The sequence below is a fragment of the Neodothiora populina genome (assembly GCF_041146345.1).
Source record: "Neodothiora populina strain CPC 39397 chromosome Unknown canker_contig_17, whole genome shotgun sequence".
NCBI lineage: Eukaryota > Fungi > Ascomycota > Dothideomycetes > Dothideales > Dothioraceae > Neodothiora > Neodothiora populina.
Window position 1 is genome coordinate 483,231 of NW_027191406.1, and position 21,416 is coordinate 504,646.

General features: G+C 51.9%; 7 protein-coding genes across 8 annotated transcripts; 4 read left to right on the top strand and 3 right to left on the bottom strand.

The window, feature by feature from the left end:
* Nucleotides 1–2,347: 2,347 nt before the first annotated feature.
* Nucleotides 2,348–5,534, top strand: AAFC00_004083 (uncharacterized protein; the record flags this gene model as incomplete). The annotated part of the gene is made up of 2 exons (XM_069343663.1): nt 2,348–2,377; nt 2,454–5,534. The coding sequence occupies 2 exons, from the start codon at nt 2,348–2,350 to the stop codon at nt 5,532–5,534; spliced, it is 3,111 nt and encodes a 1,036-aa protein (XP_069202215.1).
* A 569-nt stretch (nt 5,535–6,103) lies between these two features.
* AAFC00_004084 (uncharacterized protein) lies at nt 6,104–7,392 on the bottom strand (the record flags this gene model as incomplete). Its single annotated transcript, XM_069343664.1, has 4 exons — nt 6,104–6,249; nt 6,308–6,443; nt 6,502–7,029; nt 7,132–7,392. 4 exons carry the CDS (start codon nt 7,390–7,392, stop codon nt 6,104–6,106), a joined length of 1,071 nt encoding a protein of 356 aa, XP_069202216.1.
* Nucleotides 7,393–7,650: 258 nt separating this feature from the next.
* On the top strand, nt 7,651–8,347 carry AAFC00_004085 (40S ribosomal protein eS24; the record flags this gene model as incomplete). The annotated part of the gene is made up of 3 exons (XM_069343665.1): nt 7,651–7,727; nt 7,887–8,134; nt 8,268–8,347. 3 exons carry the CDS (start codon nt 7,651–7,653, stop codon nt 8,345–8,347), a joined length of 405 nt encoding a protein of 134 aa, XP_069202217.1.
* Nucleotides 8,348–9,138: 791 nt separating this feature from the next.
* On the bottom strand, nt 9,139–11,565 carry AAFC00_004086 (uncharacterized protein; the record flags this gene model as incomplete). Its single annotated transcript, XM_069343666.1, has 1 exon — nt 9,139–11,565. One exon carries the CDS (start codon nt 11,563–11,565, stop codon nt 9,139–9,141), a length of 2,427 nt encoding a protein of 808 aa, XP_069202218.1.
* Nucleotides 11,566–13,538: 1,973 nt separating this feature from the next.
* AAFC00_004087 (uncharacterized protein) lies at nt 13,539–17,086 on the top strand (the record flags this gene model as incomplete). 2 transcript variants are annotated; one of them, XM_069343667.1, is made up of 2 exons in its annotated part: nt 13,539–17,021; nt 17,081–17,086. In XM_069343667.1, the coding sequence occupies 2 exons, from the start codon at nt 13,539–13,541 to the stop codon at nt 17,084–17,086; spliced, it is 3,489 nt and encodes a 1,162-aa protein (XP_069202219.1). The 2 variants fall into 2 exon arrangements, with proteins under 2 accessions (XP_069202219.1, XP_069202220.1); XM_069348136.1 differs by lacking the exon at nt 17,081–17,086 and having other exon boundaries at nt 13,539–17,030.
* A 1,074-nt stretch (nt 17,087–18,160) lies between these two features.
* On the top strand, nt 18,161–19,538 carry AAFC00_004088 (uncharacterized protein; the record flags this gene model as incomplete). The annotated part of the gene is made up of 2 exons (XM_069343668.1): nt 18,161–18,277; nt 18,405–19,538. 2 exons carry the CDS (start codon nt 18,161–18,163, stop codon nt 19,536–19,538), a joined length of 1,251 nt encoding a protein of 416 aa, XP_069202221.1.
* A 175-nt stretch (nt 19,539–19,713) lies between these two features.
* AAFC00_004089 (uncharacterized protein) lies at nt 19,714–20,645 on the bottom strand (the record flags this gene model as incomplete). The annotated part of the gene is made up of 2 exons (XM_069343669.1): nt 19,714–20,242; nt 20,485–20,645. The coding sequence occupies 2 exons, from the start codon at nt 20,643–20,645 to the stop codon at nt 19,714–19,716; spliced, it is 690 nt and encodes a 229-aa protein (XP_069202222.1).
* Nucleotides 20,646–21,416: the final 771 nt, after the last annotated feature.

Sequence of the window (21,416 nt, forward strand, 5' to 3'; positions counted from 1 at the left end):
TACAAGACATTTGATGACCGATTTCTGAAGTCATTGAGGTGTCATTTCGTACATCCTGCGCGAGCCCTCGCTGTCACATACACTCAATCTTTGCTAGTTGCTGGATGGGACCGCTGTCATGGACCCCTTGTCGTGCGCACCCTCATCGTTCGTGCAGCTTCTCCTTCTAGTCGCCGTCAAACCCATGCAAGTCCGGATGCTTGGTCCGCCACAGATTCAGAAAGTGCCCGCTGGGTCCTCTCTCGCTTCGAGTAGTATGCCACCTCGCTTTCAGGAAGCTTTGCGAATGGCTTGCTATCCGCACCTGTGCGAGACTTTCAATCATGCAAATTTACACGAAGCTCATCCAATCAGGGTTTCGTTGAAAGCGTTCGTGGTTCGCAATGTCAAGTTCCCATGCTCCAAACGAGCATAAATCAGATACGACACACGTTTGAATGGTTATTAGAATGCATTCGCACACCTTCTCGGATTTTCATTTGACCTTCCCAGGTCTCGGTTCTGTGAAGAGACGATGCTTCGGGTCACGGCGCGCACGGGATGCAAGTTTTACCGTGGACCTGTTAGTATCGTACTGGTGCCATCGACAACGCCCTGACCTCCAATGTGAAGATCTGGCTCTCATCCCCCCATGGCGCCAGTACAGCTATCACATGGTAGAGCGGGACGAATGACTATAGCACCCTGAATATCGGGAGCAGCGGTCTAATTCGTGTCAGTGGGTATATTCATCATTATGCTGTGACTTGCGTCAAACAATGCTCGACAGCGAAGACTGTGGACATTATCATGCTTTTGATCGTCCGCTTATCTGGGCGGCCGGGACATCGCTAAGATGAGATGAGATTAAGGGAACGCGTTTTACCACTTGAAATGTACAAAAGCCACCAAGAGCCGGCATATAAACCGCCGATCATGAAACGAGAGTCAGTTTGCATCATTACCGTCGAAGCTTCCATTGAGTTTCCATGCAAGCCCGAATGCATGGCCGTTGTGCAAAGCGAAGCTAACGAAAAGTATTTCTGAGCACTGTGTCCCACAAAGACTGTGCCTCACTAGAACTTCCTCGAGCTTTTGCCAATCTTTTCTCCTCTCGCGACGTGAATGTGAATACGGTAGTCAAATTCCCCCATCCGAAGCACTCCTGGACCAACTGCTCACAAGTACCTTTATCAAGTATATTTATACACCCTGCGAGAAAGATCTCACATATTGCCCCTAATTCTCTCCGCCGCTCTGCGCTCTTGTTCAGTCTTCCGTAATTTGGTAGTGCTTCTTTTCTTCCGCTTCCCGGCAACCTTCATCCTGGCAGTCTATACTGTCGCTCAGGACAAGCTCCAACTCTATGGGGTGCAATCCCTGATTATGCATCGAGAATGTTCTCCGGGCTGTTCACAGCTTGTTACCAAAAGGCCGGATGACCGCAACCGCTGCTCCTGCAGCAACGCGAGGCATGGCGACGTATAGTGTGGTAGATCGTTGTTTTGCGCAGGTTCATCAGAGGAGGGAGAGGAAGTATGGTGGTATCTAAGACCACAAAGCATACCTATAAGCCCTAACTCATGTGTCAATCCGACCGTTGATCGTCACCTCGCAGTGGCAGTGCTAAGGCTCATTGTACTTGCGTCCTACTACCACTACTGTATCTAGTCATGCAATGCTGATTGTCATTTCTCAAGTATATTAGCATTGTTATAGGATAGCACAGCAGGCGAGGGAGCGAAGTCTCCACAGAGATCTAGCATCGATGAGGTTGCCGTGTTTGTGCACGTCTAAAGACAGCAAAGAACACATTTCGCGATGTGGTTGGAGTCGTCCTCAATGCAGGTTTGTAAATTTAGCATTGCTCCACTTCGAGCCTGAACCCAAAATGTTGGGTTTCACGACCATGTGGGCGGTATAATGCTGTAATAGACGGCATTTGGGCCAATCTTCGGTGTGCGGCGGGGATACAGCATGTACTGTCTTGGCACAATCCAAGACGAAATCGGTTCCACACTCCGAGGAGTAAATCGTATGACGAGTAACGGGACAAAGTTATTGTTGCGCCTATTTGGCATACAGGATTAAGTGAAGTGTGCTGTTCCAGTCGATTGCAGCCAGCGAGTCGAGTCAGAATTGCTGGGTGGAGGGCCGTTCTAGCAACGGGTCAAAATAGTCGGCCAAGAACATTCGCCGCTTCGCAGCACCATCTCGGAGTTACTGGTGACGGCCTAATCAGGACATCCATCGCGATACTCCTACATCGTGTTCGTGTAATGATACAGACCGATCATGCATTATTCGAGTTTGACTTTGGTCTAAATCTTTGCATGCCGTATAGATAGTCGTGTCAGGGATGAACTCGATGGAGAAGAGGAATGAGACCTTCCGAATAGTTAGTAGCATTCCAATTCCCCCTGGTCATCATTAGACATCATTTTCACTCACACTTTCTAACGTCTGTTTCACAGCTCAAGCCAGTCTGTGTCGCGTTAAGTCAGGCGCTGCTGACTTTCAGCGCAAATGGCAAGACTGGCGAGGAAGTGACAGCCTGTCTAGGCAGATTGAAGGTTGAAATCGATGCCCGCGGCGGAGAACAAGATGCGCTCGATGCAAAACTGGCCGATTATGTCTTCTTCCCGCTGTCACAGGTCTTGAAAGCGAGTCGCGATCTCCCTGTTAGGGCGATGGAGCTCTGCTTGCAGTGCTTGACTGTCCTAATATCCAAAGGTTGGAAGGACACCATTGACCCAAGTCTAAGTGCTCAGCTTCTGATATTCCTGAGCCTTACTCTCGACACATCAGGGAAGACCATCGCCGTCACTCAAATGACAGATGAGCTTCGTCTGTCAGGGTTCAGGTGCTTGAAAGCGCTCTTCAGGTTGACATCTAAAAGTAATACGGTTAAGTCCTCTCTCGTTGCAACATCAAACGTGCCATCCTTAGGACATGCTATATCTGTGGTTCTAGATGGCATCGCTGAAAGTGAAGCGACTGAGGTTCAGCTATCTGCTGCTGAGTCCCTCCTAGCCCTCTTGCAATGTATTCAGGATGTGGAAGTTCTATCGAGTTTCTTTCCTGGCATGGTGTCAAATCTGGCAAAAGTACTGACACCGAGCACCAAGACTCGACGAGGGTGGAAGGTCATTGCAATTAATCTCAGACTTCTCAAAGTACTCCTTTTGGCACTGCTGAGCAACAAGATCGTTGCGACTTTTGTTAAAGCAGATGATGCCTCAAAAGAAGCAAAATCCACAGATGTCCTTAACACAAAGTGGACCGAGGCAACGGCATCCCAGGTAAAGATAGCTCTAGCTCATGTCGAGAAACTAAATGCGCATAGTAGGTCTGAAGTACAGGAAGCGCTTGCGGACCTGAACATCAGCATCCTGTCGGACTGCGATGTCGCTCTCCAGAATTGTTCTCAGATGGCTATAGAAACACTGCTCACGTTGATGAACCCGGAAGTCTTCTCTGCACAAGTAATTCAAGCACAGCTCGAGACTCTAGCTCGTTCAAAACCTGCGATTTCTGATGCGTTGGCTTCAATATTCCACAACGGATTGCTATCCTTACCAAGAATCATGCACTCCAATGACGACCAGGCGAAGATTAAAGCATTGCAGCACATATTCAGTACATACAACCTACTCTTAAGCAGTAACGCTGACAGACGACTACTTTCACAAAGACTTGCCATTGGCCTCAAAGACAGCGTAACAGCTATCTTACAATCAGCTGGGCACACATCAATCACATCACCGCACGACGGTCCCTCCTTGCTGTTGTCTGAACTATCGCATATTGACGGTGACCAAGCCTCAATGTCATTCTCGAATCCTCTAGCGGCGTACAAGAGCCAGGGTACCCTGCTTGACAGCATAAAAGCACAACTGGATGTTGCCAGCGAGACAAAACTCAATAGCATGATGGCCTCTGAACTTATTCCAAACATCAGGATCTCCGAGGGTGACAGCCAAGTTTCGACGTTCTGGCTTGTGCTTCACAACATGAAGGCAGCAGACAGCACAACGCATTTGATGGACGAATTCTTATCATTCGATGATAGTACCTCTACCCAGGATGACATGATCATGGAGCAGCTATACTCTTTTGCCTTGGAGATTGTCACTGATACTGAGGCTGAATGGAGACTACAAATACTAGCCCTTGAAACTATTGCGATGCAAGCAAAGAAACAAGGAAGAGACTTCAGAAATGAACTCCTCGATACCTTGTATCCTATTCTACATCATCTAGGATCCAATACCCCTCAGGTCCGTTGGCACGCAGTTACTTGCCTGAACATTGTATCAGACGCATGCGTTTACCCTGATGTAAAAGAACTCATCGTGTCGAACGTGGACTATCTCACCAATGCCGTGGCTCTCAAGCTTAACGCTTTCGATGTCTCGCCCCAAGGTCCTCAAGTCCTACTAATGATGGTCAGACTAGCAGGCTCCTCTTTGTTGCCATATCTCGAAGACAGTCTCGAAAGTATCTTCGCAGCTCTTGAGGACTACCACGGGTATCCTGCGCTCGTTGCACTTTTGTTCGCGGTGCTCAAGACAATCGCTGAAGAAGGCGTCAAATCACCACAGCTACAAATCGCACAGGGTCAAGGCGAAGCAGAAAGTGTCGTTGCTGACTGGACGCCTATCACGATAGATAATCTTGTTAAGATGGTTCAGAAATCAGCATCCGTAGAGCGCCCAAATAGCCCTGATGATCTGCCAGAGCAAGTCCCGCAGAAGCCTTGGAAGGAGTTGGATTCGCAATTCAAGCAGACTGAGGAAGACATGAAGCGCGAACGAGATCGGGAAGAGGAAGGTGATGAAGACGCTGGCCCTACCGACCAGCCATCGCCACCACCAGCCCCGAAGATCTTTGCACTACTACTCAAGATAACGGCTCTGACTCAGCATTATCTCTCATCTTCGTCCCCTTCTCTCCGCATATCTTTGCTTGCCTTGATCCGGACGACCATTCCAGCTCTCGCCAAGCACGAGAATTCATATCTGCCTTTGGTCAACACTCTATGGCCAGAAATCACATCCCGCCTACTCGATGATGAACCCCATGTTGCCACGGCATGTATGCAGATCATCAGCACCATGTGCGAGTATGCAGGTACGTTTATGAAAAGCAGGATCGTAGCTCTTTGGCCTGAGTTGGCAAAGTTATTCCGGCGCGCCTCCAGAGAAGTCCGGATGCAGCAAGTTTCGAAAGGGCATCACTCTACTCATGCAGCGTTGAGCCTTCGGTATACGGACGCCGGGTATGTGGATGTTTCGAGCAGAGCTGTGTGGGGCAGCTCGCTCGAGCTTTTGAAAACGATAATTAAGCACGTCGGCGTTGATGCAGATACGTTCGAAGAGATCTTGAGTATGCTACAGCCACTTCAAGAATTGAACGAGGATATCATGGCCATCTTCAACGAGTACAATGCCGACGCTGTGTGGTTGGCACAATATCGGAGCGGCTCGTGCAATGCGGCAAAGGGACCGGCAGCGAGCTCAGATCAGTGGCATTTTGCAGAATCAGTCTGTTGATGTAGAAACGCCAGTGATGATTCTTCCCTTCCAAAGACATGAATTCGGTGAAGTCATATAATCGGCGGTCTCACGTATCGACTCAGGGTCGCGAGTGAGATATACCAGATTGGATGATAAAGTACGAATATGAAGCAACCCAAGTTCAACCACCACAACAACAGTGCGTACAACAACTAATGCTATCTTACAACCAAGACAAACCGACGTGCCGCAGTATGTCAGAAGCTTTCTTCGATATAATCTGAAATAGCTCGAAATATGAGTAATGTTGCAGAGAGACCAAATAGGACAGGGTTACCCTATTGTTCACCTCAGGCCGCTTAGGAAATGGTGATCTGGGAATGGAAGGGCTCGGAACAAAATATTGACGATAGCATCAGATGAGAATAAATGTCAAGAGATCGTTAGCAGTCGCATCCACATCGCAGGTAAAAACACGTCGGGCTTTTCTAGCATGTCTACACAACTCGGCAAGAGACCGCTCGGCTCGCGAGCTCAAGCTGTCAGTCACATTGTAGTCGCATCGATGTTCTCACACACTCCTAGTAGTTGGCAATTCGTGTCCCTCAAAAAGCAAAAGGATCTTTGATTTTGGCAGGGGCGGTGATCGACCAGATCTTGATCGGTACGTCGACTGAGTGAAACAAAGAAATCTGCTGGTGCATGGGAACAAGAGGGTGGTCTATCTCGGTCACTGTAAACTTGTTGTATTCTGCGATCAGTCAGTACTCTATCACCTGTATTTGAGTGGACCAGGAGCGAAGACTCACTACACGCATGCTCAAAAGCAGAGAAGGTGTCCTCGTTACGAATCGTGGCCGAGATGATGACTTGGACTTTCGGCCACGCCTCGAACAGATCTCGGATTGTGGAGACCAGCGCAGGGATGACCACTTTATCGTAGGTCTGCTTCAAAGTCAGAAAAAGATGGTGTATGTTCTACCCGGGTCGGTCAGTCACTTACCACGTCTGCTCCTAGGACTAGATCACATGGGTGCGGCGCGAACTCTTCGATCAGCCAACTGTCTTTCAGCGTATGTCCCCACCATAGCTGTGCACATTTGACCTCAGCACGTGGCTCGTTACATGCTGTGTTCTCCTTAAGAGCCTCGACTACACCCTCGTCTCCATCAGTAGCAATGACTTGCTTAGCTCCCAGGACTCCCGCACACATTAGTGCCAGCAATCCGGTTCCTGCACCTAGCTCAATTACACGTTTGCCTTCTACCAGGGCGCGGGCTTCGGGCGAAGTCTGCAGATACGATCCTAGATGGAGTGCGGCTTCCCAGGTGCGGAGGCCTGTAGTTCCAGCTCCAGAGATCACAGATCGATTCTCCAGTATCCTCAAAGGAGTCTCTGAAGTGGCATGGTCATGCTCTGAGGAGATGAGAGTATACGTCACCCAGCTTTTCTGCTGGACCGCCTTCATCTCATCGGGCAGGGGTGCAAACATGAGTTCGGAAAGGGCAGTCATGAGATTGTCCGAGATTTCCTGTCGAGGAAGAAGATTGAATCAGAAAATAGGGGCATGTGTAAGAAACATATATTCTATAATACTAGATACATGCACAAAGGACGCCATGGCTGCGCTTACATCTTCTTCGGGATCTACAATGGCATCCTCAACCTTGGCGACTAGAGTCTTTAGGACTCGTAGCTGGTATCTCGCTGGGGGGAGGAATGCATATCCTGTGAAGCATTGCTCAAATAACCATTCTTGTACATTTGCATTACGAAGGTGCTCAGCCGATGGCCACGTGATATGCTGCTGATCCAGGAGCTGGAGATATTGCCTTCGAAACAGTCTGATCCGATCTAGACCGTCTCGCGGGATACTGTTCTCTATAGTTCCCATGTCGACTTCCGCTGTGCCTCTTTTTGGTCGCATAGGTGCTCACGTATTGTAAGTAGAATAGGTACATGTGAGGACGAAAGAGATAGTCAAACAGTGCAAACATAACCTCGAAATCCCGTGACTTGGATAAAGCGGCAATCTTGGCGTTGCGGGAAGCCCACACACGTCCGTGCGTGATGCGAATTTAGCAGCGGCTGCTCTTCCATCTACCTCTTCCTTCTCAGCTTGCGACGAAAATTCGACAACCAAACCGACAAGATGTCTGAGAGCCAAGTCACCCTGCGCACGCGCAAGTTCATCCGCAACCCCCTGCTTGCTCGCAAGCAGATGGTCGTGTGAGTCTATCTGCGTCCGATGGAAGAGACGGGGAAATGGAGTTGCCGAAGAAGCAAGAGCCGCAGAGTTTTGTCCTTCGACGACAACTCGATTGTCTACCAAGATCTATCCATCACGAAAGATATCGCGACTTGCTTGCTGACACTTCTCTCATACAGTGACGTCCTTCACCCTAACCGCCCCAACGTCTCCAAGGATGAGCTCCGCGAGAAGCTCTCCGAGCTCTACAAGGCTTCCAAGGACCAGGTCTCCGTCTTCGGTTTCCGCACCCAGTACGGTGGTGGCAAGTCCACTGGCTTCGCTCTCGTCTACGACTCCGCCGAGGCCATGAAGAAGTTCGAGCCCCACTACAGACTTGTCCGTGTCGGCATGGCCAGCAAGATCGAGAAGGCCTCCAGACAACAGCGTACGTCGACGCCCCTCCATACCCTTGTGTCGTTTGTGATAAAGTGGTGGATGAAATTCGCTGGGACGATTGTTTCATTACTTTCGTCAACAAAGGCCAGCACGATCAAGTATGCTGACTTGTTTCTCCTTAGGCAAGCAACGCAAGAACCGCGAGAAGAAGTTCCGTGGTACCGCCAAGTCCAAGGGTGGCAAGGCCAAGAAGGAGAAATAGACGACTCGCCTCTGACGATGTTCAAGGCCGGGGTTTCTCTTGCGTCTTCTCCATTGCATATGTCGGTTCTCTCTATCGCGAGGCTATGGCGACGATGCTTTGGTCGGCAAGGGCTATCTGTTGCTACCACTGCTTCGCAATCATCACTCTGGGGATGTACGCACTCGCGGATCCACAGACGTATTGCAGGCGTCGTATCACGCAGACTCACGGTCGGGATGATTTCGTTGTTTCATTCCGGTTTAGCTGCATACAGACCATGACAAAAACCAAAAGCCTTGTCTTTTCCAGAATTTTACGACCAAGTCTCTATCAAAGTTCAATATACCCTCTTCTGAATCTTTGATTTGCGACCTCTTCGTGACCAAGGAAGCTAGTTGCTGTAGATCGATTGCCCCCTTGCCTTGTCGTGATATCTCTTGAGACCAAGTATAGATTCAACGTTCAGCCGGATATTTGCTCGTGACTTGTGAATTAGAAATAATTGTGCGTCTACTTGCTCGTCGAACGCTGATTACCTTACCTTACGTACGTTTCCCTACGGGGGATCTTATGCCTCACCCTCTTCAAGACGGACAGAAGACATCACAACCCACATGAAACCATACCGTATCCAGTCAAGCAAATTTACAATAGAAGCAATCTCATTGGGTATCTCATAATCGCTGCTAATAATCAAACACTGTCTCTTCTCTTCTATCTTCACACCCATAAGAACACGACGTGAGCGAGCCAGTTCATTACAACCACCATGATCATGGTTTATCCAATTCACAAGGTGAACTGTGAGATCAAGTTGTAGGTTGGAGAGGTGCAGGCGCGGCTGCTTGCACTTGTTGGGTTGAGGCACCAGTCGGTTGTGAGGAAGTAGTTGTCACCGGAAGCTGCTGCTGCTGCTGCTGCTGCTGTGGCTCTTCGACCTTCTCTACCGCAACAGTCGGTGGCGGGGACGGCAAGACTCCACGCCAGAACCCCTCAGGCACACCCTGAGCCACCCTGCCCATCCGTCCATCACCAACGATACCCATCCAGACGCCCTCGTCGACGCTCCAGCTACATCCGCCGGCGACTGCTCTCTGCAGGCTCTTGAAGGCTGCGAGGTCCCTATAGCCCATGCCTGTCTTGGGATCTCTGAATTTCGCTTCTTTGGCCGTGATGCAACATGTCGCTTTCGCCGGGCGGTCCGGCAGAAAATTGTCGCCTTTCTTCTTGAGGGAGCGTGAGGTGAGGTATTTTTGCTCTGCTGCGCTGAGGGTCGGATGAGACTCTGGCAGCAAAATCTTGGAGATAGCGATGAGCGATGGTGCCGGTGGCTGCACTTTGGCGCGGGAAGACGCGGTTGGTGGTGGCGGTGGTGGGGCGGGAGGAAGGTTTTCCAGTTCCGCAAAAGCGATGAGAGTGAGTAGGGATTGGAGGGCCTTTTCTCGTAGCAGCGGCGCCGTGGAAACCGCGGGCGGTGCAGGCGTAGACGAAACAGCTCCTTCTACAGTACCCGTTGGCGTGAGCTCTGCCTTTGACGAAGGTTGGCCAGAAGCAATGGCTTCGTCAAAGTCAGATGGGCAACCCGCAAAAACGTATGGTGGTGCCGATGGAAAGGTGTTTGGTGGTTCGATATGCGCTACATCGATCGCAGCTTTGGGTGTGACATGCAGAAGTGTCGTATCTTGAGCAGTGACAGGAGTTTCAGGCGCTGCCACAGATGCAGCATCGGCTAGATGAGCTTTGACCGAGACAAGTGGTCTTGGGCTATCAATTGACTGCGCAGTGGACGAGTTGTGGGATTGTGCTTCAGATACCACATGGGAGGGCTCCGTCAGATTGCCAGGAGCATTTGGTGGTGCTGCTATCGATTGATCACCCCTTGGTATTGTGTCAGTGGCAGCTTCACCGCCACCTCCTCCTGTGGCAGGAGCCTGCGAGGCCCAGTAGTGAATGCCGTCGAGGAACGATTCTGAATTCGGTGCTGTATCTGTGGGCGCAGCCAAACCTGGACCGTCAGGCACACGTGTAGACTCATCAGCCTTGATACTCGTGTCGGCCGTTGTCGCCTCTCCGGCTGTCTCGCGCGTGAGCGATGGATCTTGCTCGCCCAGCTCTGGTTTCTCAGGTAATGCTGGCGTCGTTTCGGACGGATTGACTACGGGCACGTCACTGGCCTTCTCCGTCTGCGGGGACGTAGGGTCTGCAGGGGCGCTCGCTAAGCTACTCGATGATTCATCCGCATTCACAGCAGTAGGGGCCGGGGAAGGAATTGGTTGAGCATCAGGCTGCAATTCCGAGACTGGCACTGGTGCAGTGGTAGAGGTCTTGCCACTATCATCCTCAACAGGCTCGACCTTCGGCTTGTGGACTCGATTGATAACAATCTTCTCGCCCTCCCAAATGACAGAAGCACTCCAATAACTGAAGACTGGGCCCTGGATTTGTCTGTTGCGCATAGCCTCCAGACGTCTCCTTTGCGCCGCACGCCGCTCTTCTTCCACCTGGACCCATTTGTTCAAACTCTTGCTGTTCTCCTTCTCTGTCTCCAGAGCCCGTGCAATGCGGTCTGCCTGGGATAGCACAGGTGCAGCGTTGGCAGCGCGCTTCTCTGCGGCTATGCGCAGCAGTTCGTGTGCCTTCTCTGACCGCTTCTGGCTTGCTTTCAGCTTGACCTCGGTCAGCTCCTTGTTGAGCATTGTGGCATTACGTCGAGATTGTCGAGTAGGCGCATCTTCCACCGTGGGCAGCCAGGAGGTGCGCTCAGACTTCTTCCGTGGTCTTGATGCTGCTGCTGCTTGCGTGTCCGCTGTGGCCGAGGTGGTGGACGCGTCGTCGGCCAGTCTGACCTTCTTCTTGCGCGGAGGCGGGATTTTCAGAGCATCTTGTGCTTTTCGCTTCTTCTTCCTGGCCTCGACACGCTCCTGCTTTTGCAGCTCTTTCTCGCCCTCGAGCTTCTCTGCCTCGCCTTCCTTGGGCGGACCCTCGTCGCCACTCTCGTCCGAGGACTCCAAGTCGATGTCGCCTCCATCATCCGATGCCTCGTAATCGACCTGATCTTCCTCTTCGTCTTTCAAAAGGTCGGCCTGTACATCTTCGTCTCCATAGGCTTGCAGTAGAAGTGACAATCGATTGCCTGCAGTCGATCTTTTGGCGCGACCAAGGACGAGACTCTGCTCGGGGTTCACATCACCATCCGAGTTCTGGCTCGAGACATCATCATTATCATTATCCGACATGCCCGACGTATTAGCCTGCCGTCAGTGGTCAGGGACGGCTCGTCTTCATCAAACTATAACTGAGCGCTTGTCCAGCAATACGACCAAGGTATAATAAAGTACAGGAAGGCACCCGGAAAGGCTTCGCGTTCTTCGCACTTGAGGCGTAAATTGGAAGTCGCGGGGTTCTTCCACAATCTTGGCGTTTCATCTGTCCTCCAGCTGTCACAACCCTCTTGTCGAAATAATGCTGTAAAAGTAAAAGTAAGCACGACAAGGTTACAGTACTTGCCTGTCACATGGCATACTGGTTCCTCACGGAATGGCTCGGTCTGCCACGACATGCCTGTTCTCCAGTGCACGTTATCCAAGGCCACCACGCAATGGGCCAATTCAAACCTGATCTACAGGCCTCACTCTCACTTGCACATCATGGTTAAGCGAGCGTTGCTGGATGACCATGGCAGCGTCACGCAAATATCAGAGGGGGCCACATGCTTCTCTGAACAATGGCAATACTATATAATCATCCACTCTCGCCACTCTGAAAGACGAACATCCATAATATGTGCTGGCAGCATCTGTGATTGCAGATCAGCCTAGCCAACACGTGATTAGTGGACCATGGTGCCTCTTCCATCGTCGTGCACAGCTGAGCTGCAGCTGCATGCGGTGATGCCAGATGGTCTTTGACACGGCACGGGCTATCGTCGATTTGTTTCAAGATGACAGACCCAGTATGCGACTGAGACACATGGCGCCTGACGGAATCCATATCCGCATTGCATGTCGATTCGAGTGGTGTGGCTCGTCAGCACTGCACTATCGGGCGACAAATGCGATGGAGAGCTCGGACATGCACTGGCTCGACGGGATTGTTTCAAATCTTCCAACTCGAAGATAGCGTAGATAGACATGCGAGAACCGTAGCCATTGCAGAGCCTTTCGGCCACGGTAGTAGCTTTCACAGTGCAGCAAGTATTAGCAATTCAAGTCGACTGCAGTAGCCAGGCAGAATACGAACTCGATGCCCGCACCCCCTTTCTAGTCCAGGGGAAACTCTCCTCCGTGTTTACCCTTGCAGTAGCCTTCCACCAACTGTGGGAAATCCCTCATTTTGCTTTCCAGCTGCGTGTTCTGTGTCTACCGCAACCACGATCCCCTTTCTCTCCGATTCTAGCTTGTAACAAGCACTTCCTATCGCTATCCTTCTCCAGACGCCCTCGCAGCAGTAAATAATACCTTCCTGCGGTCTGTCTGTTTATTCACTGTGTCCTTGTTTTCCCACCTTAGCTTTTACTGTATCATACCTATTATTCTGTCATCCACACCGCGCACGCGTCACCGGTTCGCCCGTCCACGATCCGCCGAAACCGAGCTCCAGCTTCCACCTTCCAAGTTGCTGCACTGTATCATCTTCGTCAGATCATACCTTACACAGCTGCCTTTTGAGTAAAACAATTCAAGCATACTAAATTCACCAACGTGCGGGCTGCGCCAAACTGCTAGAGCAGCAGCAAAAAGTTTACAACTTCCACAGGAGCTCCCGAATCTTTGCTGTTGGCCTACCATCATAACATCAATTGTTGTCGAACAGAAACAGCGAGAGAAATAGCCACAACGCTACTCGACGCTGGAGAAACCATAGCATTATCATCATCATCTCCAGGTCTCTCGACTGTCATCACGCCATCCACGGTTTGCACAAGATTCTCCTTCTGGCTGGCATCCGCGACGCAACTCTGAACATATCCACAAAGTTCCGGTTTCTGGCAAACCGCGCACTTTGCTTTTTCATATAGCGTGTCTACACCTGTCGTTTTGCAAAACAACTGCATCCGACCTGATTCCCGACAGATACTCCTCTTGGAAGATAGAGACGGCAGGGCAAATCGCGTAGAGCGAAACTTACGCTTGGTCGATCCAGTCAGGAAATCGGTAAAGACTGCTAAGCAGCTTTGTCGAAAACATCATCGAAGTCTGCAGCTGCAAACATGGCTCCAGCTTCTCGACCTGAGCACAAAATCAACCTCGACAATCTGCCGCAGATGAACTTCGGACAGCCGCGGTCTGCGGCTTCGACTGCTGGCAATTCTCCCGTCGAGGCACCGGCCGGCACTGGCCTGAGGTATCCGCTCGGCAACAGCCTGGCCAACACTGGTAGCATGGGTCTTGTTAATAGGACTGGAGCTGGCTCTCCGTCCAAAGAGTTCGGCAGTCGCCTGTTCAGCAAGCGCGCCCGTGAGATACAGGCTCAAGAGGGCATCAACCCGCAAATATGGGGTCCTCCCACCACTAACAGCGGCCACTCGACCCCCTTACGTGAGACCATCCCCGAGTCGCCAAGCAATGACAACTTCCCCGACTTCGATCAGTCCGCCGATGACCTCTCGCCTGCTGCTCCCTCGGCCGGACGTCGCTTGCGTGCCGGAACCGTGCCTTCACGATTTCCTCCCGTTGGCAGTGTCCCTCTGAATGGGCAGAATTCGAATCCTTCATTGCAACAGCCCAAGTCATCACGTCCCTCTCCATCCTCGAGTCCTCTGCAAGCTGCGCCGTATGGGTCTGTCGGTGAGGCCGCTCCGGGTGCAGCAGGAATAAACGCTTCTCAAAGGTCGCTCCTGTCAAGGCTACGCGCTGGTTCTATGCCACAGCGGGCCAACATACTGAACAGCCAGAGTCCATTTGGTCCATCATACTTCTCGAATGGTTGGTCCGGTGGTCGAGAGCGAGCCAGCACGTTACAGAGCATTCGATCCAACGATGGTCCTTCTTCTCCAGCTCAGTCTTCGAGGGATTCCTTCGCCGAAGGCGATGTCAAGACCCTGGACTACCTCGGCCTCGTCGATAACCCTCACTCTGCAAGAGCCTTGGATGCTGCCATGATGGGAGGAAACCAGCCACCACTGGTCCACCCAACCATCGCGGATCTGGCTGCGCTGAACGCCTACAACAAGACGGCCAACCGCTTCAGGTCGTACTCGGTCAATGCAAAAGAAAAGTATGCAGACGGCGAGGATGATGACATGGCTCAACTGGACGAGTACAGTAACATTTACGGTACACCTCTGACGCCTTCATCCGAGGTTACGGCAGCTCAAGCTCTGGCGGTACAGGAGGCTGTTCGTCAGCACAACCTTGACGTTCAGGCCTTTGCGACTCTTGCAAGTGCGAACAGACCCCGTGCGAGGACCGCAGGCGTGCTGGACTCTCCGTCCTCGAGACTTCTTCGCAACTATCTGCCCACTCCATCGCGTCTCGCAGACAGTAGTATCACCGCTGCCGATCTCGAGGATCGTGAAGGCCTCGACTACAATACTCTCGCCGACGCAGTCGAGCAGATGAATCTCGAACACAGACAGCCTCTCGATTCGGCCATGGAGAACCCGACGAGAGCTTTGTGGCTTGGAAACATCCCACCTTCCACCACCGTGTCTTCGCTGAATGTTATTTTCAATGTCTTCGGGGCCATCGAATCCACCAGAGTTCTCACTCACAAGAGCTGTGGATTTGTCAACTTCGAGAAGCTCGAGAGTGCTATGCTGGCCAAGTCTGAGCTCAACGAGCGCGAAATCTTTCCTGGAGCGGGACCTATTCGCATTGGCTATGCAAAGGTTCCCAGCAACACTGCCACCCCAGGCGCCGCTGGCTCTTTCCAATCACACAGCCCTGACCCCTTTGCAAAGGACGGCTCCAGTGAGAACCTCGGTGCTGGTCTGAGACCAGAGAACATCAATGCTGCCACCGCTGCTGCTGCCCTGGCCACCCCTAACCTACGTGACATGCGTAGTGACATATTCGCCATTGTGCAGGAGCTCGGCGCCAGTCAAGAAGAGCAGACTCGCATCAGTGCTGGTGTGGAACAAGCTATAAGCTACGATCTCTACCACACCGAGATCCCTCCCATTTCCGAGCCTAGCCATAACAGAACCCACGACGCTCCTCATCTGAGGGACATCAGGAAGCGCATCGACAACCAGAGCGTCACCCAGGCTGAGATTGAAAGTATCGCCATGGAAATGTTGCCTGAGATCGCCGAGCTCGCGTCTGACTACCTCGGCAACACCGTCGTGCAGAAGCTGTTCGAGAATTGTTCCGAAGGCGTCAAAGAGGCCATGCTCGCCGAAATAGCACCCCACCTGGCAGAGATCGGAGTGCACAAGAACGGAACGTGGGCTGCACAGAAGATCATTGATGTAGCAAGGACTCCTGCCCAGATGGACATGATAGTCACCGCTCTGCGACCTTATGCGACGGCTCTGTTCCTCGATCAGTATGGCAACTATGTCATGCAGTGCTGCTTGCGCTTCGCATCGCCACACAACGATTTCATCTTCGACGCCATGCTTCAGCGTTTGTGGGAGGTCGCTCAAGGCCGCTTCGGTGCTCGCGCGATGCGGGCCTGCCTGGAGAGTCACTACGCGACCCGGGACCAGCAGAGGATGATCGCGGCCGCTGTTGCACTTCACAGCGTGCAGCTTGCGACCAATGCAAATGGTGCCCTGCTGCTGACCTGGTTCCTCGACACTTGTACCTTCCCACGCCGCCGATCTGTCCTTGCCCCGCGCCTCATTCCTCATCTTGTCCATCTGTGCACGCACAAGGTCGCATACCTTACAGTGCTCAAGATTGTGAACCAGAGAAGCGAATCGGAGGCTCGCGAAGCCGTACTAAACGCATTGTTCTTCTCTCCAAACGACTCTATCCTCGAGGACATTCTGAGCGATCAGAGCTGCGGAGCGACATTCATCTTCAAGGTTCTGACCACGCCATTCCTCGACGAGAAGATCCGACCCCAAGTACTCGAGAATGTCCGCAATGTGCTACTCCGCCTCAAGGCACAACCTCAGCAGGGATACAAGAGACTGATGGACGAGGTCGGTCTCTCATCGCGACACGGTGGCTCGTCTGCCAGCCGCGACGCAAGCCAGACACGGTCGTCCTCTAGAGGTGCGGGAGCTCGTGGCCACATGCCTCACATGGAAGGGCCCCCAGCTTTCGCACGCGCTCCATACACTCAAATGCCAGGACAGGGCATGGACCACATGATGGGAGGCGGACTACAGAGAAGCACCAGCATTGAGTCCAACGGCTTCGATCCATACTCTGCAGGAGGTGTCATGGGCCCAGCCTACACGCACAGCCCAGCCGTGTCAAACATGTCGCCGGTAGCATCTCAGCAAATGCAATACCAGCAAGCTATGCTCCAGCAACAGGCTGTCAATGCTGGTGCACAGCGGCCGAACGGGTATTACCAAGGCGGCAATGTGCCAATGAATGGATACGGACCGGGCGCCCCGTCGATGATGGATGCCTACGGACGTCCAGGCATGGGTGGATCTCCCATGACAGGTGGACCGCCAAACGGCTTTCCTCAAGGAGGCTACAGCCCACAGATGGGAATGGGTGGATTCCAATATCCAATGAACTACTACCCGCCGCAACAGGGACAAGTGGGCGGACAGCGAAGGGGAAGGGTAGGTTGAATCGGAACGGTGCCGGACTGAGTGAACAGAGTTGCTGACGGCCGACGCAGAGATGATTCACACGCCTATGACATCCGATTGAATACAATATTAGAGCCAGGTATCATTTCAAATATTATTGTGTAGTCCGCATTGTTGCATGGTTTAGAAGAAGGTCGTCGACGAGGTGGTTTGTTGAGCACTGGCTGCTTTGACAAGGGCCTCGCGACACCCGTGTACGAACATACAGACAAAAAAACAAAAAGGGAGCATACGGGAATATCAAGGAAAAATGTCAATCGAGCTGGAGGGACAGCATGGCCTTCCGGCGGGAAAAGAAAAGGGAGGCAGGAGGATAAGACTGGCGCAGACTTTGGAACAGGAAAAGTGGAAGGTCTGGCCAATTCAGGTGGTTTATACAGTATGTAGGGTACGAGGTTCATGTGTGCATAGCAATCCGGTCATTCTTTCTTTGCTTCTCGACACCCTTTGCGAGTTTCTTTGTCCCCCTTCAGATGGAGAAAGTACATGTCACTGCAAGTGATGAGTTGAAGAGCATTATATTGTCAGGAATACATAGGTCGAAGATGCATCCGTGGAATCCACACCTTGTCAATGAATATAGGCAGTGACAGGTGAGAACAGCGGTGTCTGCTGTCTGAACCACTGCTTGCAACTTAAGTGTTACTGTTTCTGTTGGTACCTTAGTAGTAGTGAGAAAGGATAATTATACTTTGATATCTCCTATTATTAACGCCGGACAAGTCAGCGAACGCGGAGGCGGGATAAATCATAGGACTGTTACAGTTACAGCTAGCTATTTGTACAGTAACAATACCTTATTTCGCAAGGGGCAAGCTGGCTTTTTAAATAACAACAGATCGGCGAGAGAGGGGACGCACGTACTGTATGTACAGTAATATGGTCGTCGTCGTCGTCCATCCCTTTCCCGTACCGTAGACTCTCTGTGGAATTAATCTCTCTTGAGAGCTTCTCCGACGACACGATCTGCAAAAGTAACACAGCTTCATGTCGCATCATCCATTGCCGCCTTAATTCCCACTACTCAAAGTAGCAGCCCCTGGTTGTTGGTGGTGGTGGCTACGGCGCAGCGACTTCCTCTTTTTCAAGCAAAATACCGGTGCAGAATTATGGACGCAGCGAAGCTATCCCCGCTATTCGATCTGATTGTCGACACATACCAGAATGTGCCATTGTGGAAGCTGGTACTGTTCGCTGTTGTTCATGTGGTCGGATCTATCTTTCTTGTATGTTTATCCGTGTCGTCTTCTACAATGATTCTTGTATCAAGAGTGCGAGAGCTATATGAGCCCTGGTAGTCAATGGAGGATACAGATGGCAAGGCACAGTGTGCTGACTTGTGCGCTCTCATAGCTCTATGTTGGCCTCTACCTCGTAGCCCCGGTCCCTCGACCTGCTCGGAAGTCCGAGAAAACATACATTGCGATCCAGCCGGATGGGACGACTTCGAAGCCTTGCGTCCAGCCATGTTGGTATGATGACCACATAAAGCTCAAAGCCCTCGTTCAGGAAGGCAAGATCGCTACCCGAGACGCATTCAAACTGGAGAGTGGGGAGGTCTTCATGTCGGTGGTCGTACCGGCATACAACGAGCAAGACAGAATGAGTGGGATGCTGGAGGAGGCGATTGAATACCTCCAATCAGCTTATCCTGCGCCGACGTCGACATTAAACACAGCCACGAAAGGCGCGTCAGAGAAGAAGATGGCCAGGGGCTGGGAGATCTTGATTGTCTCCGACGGTTCCACGGACAAGACCGTCGACACTGCGCTTTCCTTTGCGCGAAATCATCAACTCTCGACACATCCCTCGACGCCCGCGGGCCCCTGGACCACCAATGACACGACAAAAGTACGCACGAAATCAGCGCCCAAGGTCGGGATGGTCTCGACAAAGATCCCCCACGGCTGTATTCGCGTCATCTCGCTAGAGGAGAACAGAGGCAAAGGCGGCGCCGTCACGCACGGCATGCGCCACGCCAGAGGTCAATACGTCGTTTTCGCAGACGCCGACGGTGCTTCTCGCTTTTCAGATCTCGGCAAGCTGGTCGAGGGATGCCAAAAAGTGCAAGATGCGAAAGGAAGATCTGTGGGTGTGGGCAGCCGCGCGCACATGGTGGGCAGTGAAGCGGTGGTGAAGCGATCATTTCTACGAAACGCTCTCATGCACTCGTTCCACTTGCTGCTTCGTCTCATGACGCCGCCGGCCACGGCATCCATCAAGGACACGCAATGTGGATTCAAGCTGTTTAGTCGTCCCGCTTTACCCTATATTGTTCCATATATGCACAGCGAAGGCTGGATCTTCGATGTCGAGATGCTCATGCTCGCCGAGAGCGCGGGTATCCCCATGGCTGAGGTGCCCATTGGCTGGAAGGAAGTCGGAGGCAGCAAGTTGAACGTTGTCTGGGACTCATTGGGCATGGCGTGGGGACTGGCGGTGCTCAGAGCTGCATGGACGGTCGGCATCTACAAAAGGGACGTATAGTTTTTTCTGTTGTTTATTTCTACCATATATCAACATAGACAAAGAAGTTTTCCCCCGCAATCCAACACGGAAATCGCATGTTGTGTTCTTTCTAAAGCTAGCCTCTAGTCATAGTCCGCCACTGCTCCCCCGAGATGAAGGATCGCAGTCTCAAGAACGAAGCATAAACACCCACTCACTGTCCCTCGTTGGCAATCCTCAAGATACGCTCACGCTCCTCAGGAGTAGTACTATCCCTAGGCGCATCCTTGATCTTCCTAGCCGGATTGCCCGCCACGATGGAATACTCAGGCACATCCTTCGTAACCACGCTGCCAGCCCCGACCGTACTGCCCCTGCCTACCGTAACACCGGGGCAAATCACCACATTCCCGCCCACCCAAACATCCTCACCAATGACGATCGGCCGTCCCGACTCCGGGCCCTTGGTCCCATTCCTGAGCTCCGGGTCCGTAGGGTGCGTGCCGGAGTACAGAGAGACGTTCGGCCCGAACAGCGTGCGCGACCCGATCGTCACGCGGCTGGTGTCGAGGATCGTGCAGCCGAAGTTGATGAATACGTTCGTGCCCAGGGTGATGTTGGTGCCGTAGTCGGCGCGGAAGGGCGCTTCCACCCAGGGGAAGTCTTCGAGGAGGTGCTCGTCTTCGGCCGGGGTCGAGGAGGGGTTGTAAGGTGGGAGAGGGGTGGAGGTGTCGCCGAGGATGCTGTGGTTGGGGGGAAGAGATGATGTGAGTTCTGGAAGTTCTTCCTTGGGGCCATTGAACGGGAGTATGAGAAATGAAGGGGTAACAGACAAGTGGTGCTTGAGGTTCCAAAGGAGAGGCAACAGTGAACACCATAATCTTTTCTCGCAGCTTCAATCCTTCTTGTCGTTTGTATACGTAGCTCTGCGATTTCCATTTCCATTTCCAGAGAGGGCAAAAAAAAGAACAAGACAGAAACTTACGCACGCAGCATCTCTACCTGCTGTCTTCTGCTCTCGAATGGCGTGTTGTTGTATTTGGCCATTGCCTCGGCGCACCTTCGTCGCAGAGCCACGAGTTCGGGCGTGAAGGCATGGTAGAGGTCGCCTCGGAGGGCACGTTGGAAGTTCTCGGATGGGACCATTTTTGTTATAGGTATTTATGTTTGCCGTCTGGATGTACTTTATACGTGTAGATTGATATATAGGAACAAGTAGTGGGAGACAACCAGCCAGAGAAGAACGACGAGGCAGGTCTCTGATGAACGAAACAGCGAGACAGATAGTGATACACGGCTTTATTTATATTCCAAAGTCTTGTTACCAAACCAAACCCAAAAAAAACAAGTCGACACGCACAGTATGTTCTGTTCTGAATGAGGTATCTATACCTTTCTGTACACGTATTCTTAGTCTGGATACTTACTGTATCAAGAACACCAAGACAACCTTATCACCTTTCTGTCTCGGCAGGGGAAATCCTTCGAGGTTCCACAGTCCTAAAGACGACCCTCGAGACGATCAACGTAGACGATCAAAGGAACGGCGAGTCGAGAGGCGGTTGAACGGGGGCCATGATTCATGCGATGCTCCACAGACAACAACAATGCCTGCTCTGGGGTCCCCAAAAGAGCGACAGTGACGTTTTGGGGATCGGTGACGCTTTGAGATGGCTGTTTAACACCCTGTTGAAGGCGTTAGTCGGACTTAGGGATTATCAATATTGTTCCGCTGAGCCTCGTTGTTTCAACAATCAATCCGATGAACCCAGAAATACTGTACACACAACAAGAACAATATGAACAAAGACGGCGAAGGCCAGTGATAATGTGCGCGTTCCTGCATTCTTTTTCGGTTTCGCTCTGATCGCTTTGCTTCTACACGTTTGCGACTTGGTCTTTTGGGTCTTTGTATAC